The sequence below is a fragment of the Gavialis gangeticus genome, unplaced genomic scaffold (assembly GCF_001723915.1).
Source record: "Gavialis gangeticus isolate Ggan-Ray unplaced genomic scaffold, GavGan_comp1, whole genome shotgun sequence".
NCBI lineage: Eukaryota > Metazoa > Chordata > Crocodylia > Gavialidae > Gavialis > Gavialis gangeticus.
The window spans coordinates 49,065,336-49,068,935 of NW_017729034.1; the positions used below are offsets into that span (position 1 = coordinate 49,065,336).

General features: G+C 42.1%; 1 protein-coding gene across 1 annotated transcript in view; it reads right to left on the reverse strand.

Annotated features, from left to right (window-relative positions):
• RYR2 (ryanodine receptor 2) overlaps nt 1–3,600 on the reverse strand; it is a 784,157-nt gene that overhangs the window by 88,809 nt on the left and 691,748 nt on the right. Inside the window, exon 96 of the mRNA XM_019526720.1 lies at nt 1,388–1,518. Within this exon, the coding sequence (XP_019382265.1) occupies nt 1,388–1,518 (131 nt within the window). The remainder of the gene's footprint in view (nt 1–1,387; nt 1,519–3,600) is intronic.

Sequence of the window (3,600 nt, forward strand, 5' to 3'; positions counted from 1 at the left end):
CAGAGACCCAGCAGTAGGAGAGCAGTGAAGAAAGAGATGCCCAGACTGGGAGCCCAGAGACCACCCTTTAACTTCTATGGGGCAGAGGCAGCCTGTAGGCTGCCAGTTGTGACAGTCCAGGTTTGTTTTGAAGATGCTGTTTTGGAAGTTGCTCTAATCAACTGGTTGCCAAGACTGACTTACCAGGGGCCAAACAGAGTTGGGTCTGGCAAGTTAGCATAGCTGAGAAATAGTAGGGAGCCAGAGACCCAGTTGGAGCAAAGTTGAACTGTGTGGATCTGCTCAGAATAAGGTGTGAGAATCCAGGCCCTTCTCCTAAGGAGATCATTTGAGAAGTCTACAGTGGTGTAAAATTAATGTAATACTGTAAGACAGTGGTTCCCAAACTCTGACAGACTGCACATCACCAATTTAAATTGATAAAACTTTAAGTACCACCATGTTGGGTTTGAGGGGGGAGGGAGCTTAGGTTACGTTGGGGGGTTGTGTATATGTGGGGGTTGTAGGGGCAGGGTCTGGGAATGTGGGAATTGTGGGATGTGAGGGTGGGCGGGGGGTGTGAGAACCCCCTGCACTCACCCCACAGCACAGCAGCAGGTGGGGGTGCTCAGGGCACAACTCCAGCCAGTGCTGCACATTGTAGCAAAGGGCGCATCCTCCGCTGGGTATCACCAGTGTTCCCCTCACTCTCCAAGCATGGGAGGGAAGCCCCATGTGCTAGAGTCAGCTGCCTTCCCCGCCACCCAGGGGCTTCACTCACATGCCACGCAGCCCCAGCAGGGAAAGCAGCCAGCTCCAGTGTGAGGGGCTTCCCTTCCATGCCCAGTGAGCGAAAGAGCCTCATGTGTGTGTGGAGAGTGCTGGCGATACAGATGGCCCAGTAAAGGCTTTGCTCTTCACTTCAATGTGCAACGCTGGCCAGATCTGAACACCACTGGGAACCTGCACCAAGCACGAGTGCCCTATGCACCCCCATCTGCTGCTGCTGTGTACCAGTGACAGGTTGTCTGTGTACCACTGGTGGCTAGTGTACCACAGATCGGGAACTGCTGCTGTAGGGCAACAGCAGGACATGTTAATGAATACCATATGTGTGAATGAGTACCATAGTAGCCAGAAAGGTTTTTATTTCAATTTTTTTTTTCTTTTTCAGAAAAAAAATCATATTAAAGATTCTAGCCTTCAGAGCATGGCAGGCTAAAAATGATGGTATACATTAGATGCTATGGATACTTAAAGATTTTTAATTCCTCTGCTGCAAAATTAAACTTCATCAGCATTGTTCACTTCCTACAAACATGGTAAATAGATAGGTAACTATTCAAACTGAGTCGACTACAGAAAATTCTTTATACAATTGTAAAAACTACAGTAAACATATACTCACTGTGTATTGATAACAAGTCTATCCCACTGCCCTTTAATATCATCTTCTGATGGTTGTTCTGTAATATATAAACCATCGAATTCTAATTTCCTTGCAACTTCTTTTTCTCGCTTAAAAATAACCAGTGGAACCTGCAATTGAAAAATCAACATATGAAATATGAGCGAAAATTTTCTGACAGCTCTGAGAACTACTCTTTTAAGAACAGCTGGTTGCTGGGAAAAATGAAATGCAAGGATTGAATGAAGTTTAATAACTCTCAGAAGGAAAAATTATAAACTGTTCCATAGTCACAGTAATTTATAGGACAGGTTTTCAAGCAATCAAGAATTCGGCTGATGCCAGCACAGATCATTTTGTACCATGCAACCGCTTTATAATAATGAGGTCATAACATAAACCCTAGGACATTCATTCAAATGCAGGGGTAACTCTAATGGCACAGAAGCAATATAAGGGTTTGCGTATCAGCCAGAAGAGCAGAGTAGAAAGGATATGGTTAAAAAAGGGAGCTTATATGCAATGTTCCAGAAGATTGCTGAGTGGCATTATTGCAACCAAACACTGGTAAAGGCTACGAGGTTAAGGTAATTTGGAGGCTGCAGAGAAAACAGCATCCAGAGCAGCAGGGGGATCAGAGCAATTGAGAAGATGGCTTTAAATCACTTTTGCACACCCTCCCTGTCAACTGTGTTTTGCAGATTTCTCCTGTACCTGAGGATCTAGGCTGTAAGGATCTAAAAATCCTATCCTAGAACAGAATTGCCTTGTGAGAGCCGAGTCACAGTCTGAAGATATGCCTTCCATTGGGGCTGGATGAAGCTGACAGATCTTCAAGTTGTATTTGAATGGTCTTTCCTCTGGTAATAGTTACTGACAAAGGCACAATGTGACTGCATTCATGTAGACTGTGGGCTGTTTTTTTCACTTTTATTCTGAAAAGTGCTTCTCCTAAGCTTCTTAAATTATTTCTGAACTCCTCAAAATGCACCCATTCTGCAATTGACTTCTTACCACAAATGGTAGCAGACAGCAAGACAGTATTATGTTGAAACTACAGCAATTAATACTGTATTAATTAACACTGATGGTACTTAGACTATATATACTAACTATAATCCAATTCTTATTTGAAGATGTTTAAATAAAAGAAATGAAGTACATTTAATTCCGTCTCAATCTAAAAGCAATCTCTGAATAACAAAACATCACAGACAACAGCAGAGGAGGGTTTATTATTATTGCTATTTTGAAAACAATTTTCCATCAGCCAAAGGCAGAAACTAGAAATGTTCTTTTTCGAGGAAACGTCTTCTCTTTGGGGCCTTGGAAAGTGGAGAAGTGGGAAATCATTACAGCAAATAGCTACTTCAATGGGTTTTTAAATTCATCTTTAGCCAGAGGATAAATATAAAAAGTTAATTCTCAAAGCAGTTCCACACATCTCACACAGAAAAAAAGAAAATCAAGTCTCAAAACTAGGATTTGGAGATAGTAGTCTGCATACCAAATAACATTCACTCATGGAAAACGTATTTTAGCATTTACTAATCTGTGGAGGCACTGAACTACCGAGGGAAATCAGCCACTTTTGACTGCAACATGCGATCATTTGTCTTGGATGTAAAAGCAGATTACATCTTTTTTTGGCCAAGGAAATATAGCAGTCATTAAAGACAGCTGGAAAAAATAGGGCTCAATAATTTCCTATAGCATAAAAAGAAAAATGTTATCGATGCACCTTCTTTGATAGTGCAGTTGTTCTGTTGCCTTGTGTTTCTGCTAAAACAAGACTGCCAGACTAGGTAAAGGATAATAAGCAGCAATTTTCCACACCCGCTGGAGATCCAGTCGAAATACAACAGAGCTCTGGCAATACGCTGTTCTCCAACAGAACTGTTGACTATGTGCAACACTGCCACCGTGGTCCAGTTTCCACTGCTCGTATGTATCCCTTCCACTTGCATGTGAAAATCACATATAAGACCTCTTGCAAAACACTGTGGCATGAACATACATGGCTACTGTGGAGTCTATGAAAGCATGCTAAATGTTACAAAATCTGCCTTGCTCACAGGACAGGCTATCCTTTCTGAATTCGTGTGGGGTTTACATTACAACCAGCTAGCATAGATAGGATATCCAAAAGACAGCGTTTCTTCATATTCTGCCTCACCTTATTGATGCAAAATCTCAATAATTTTGCCCCACTA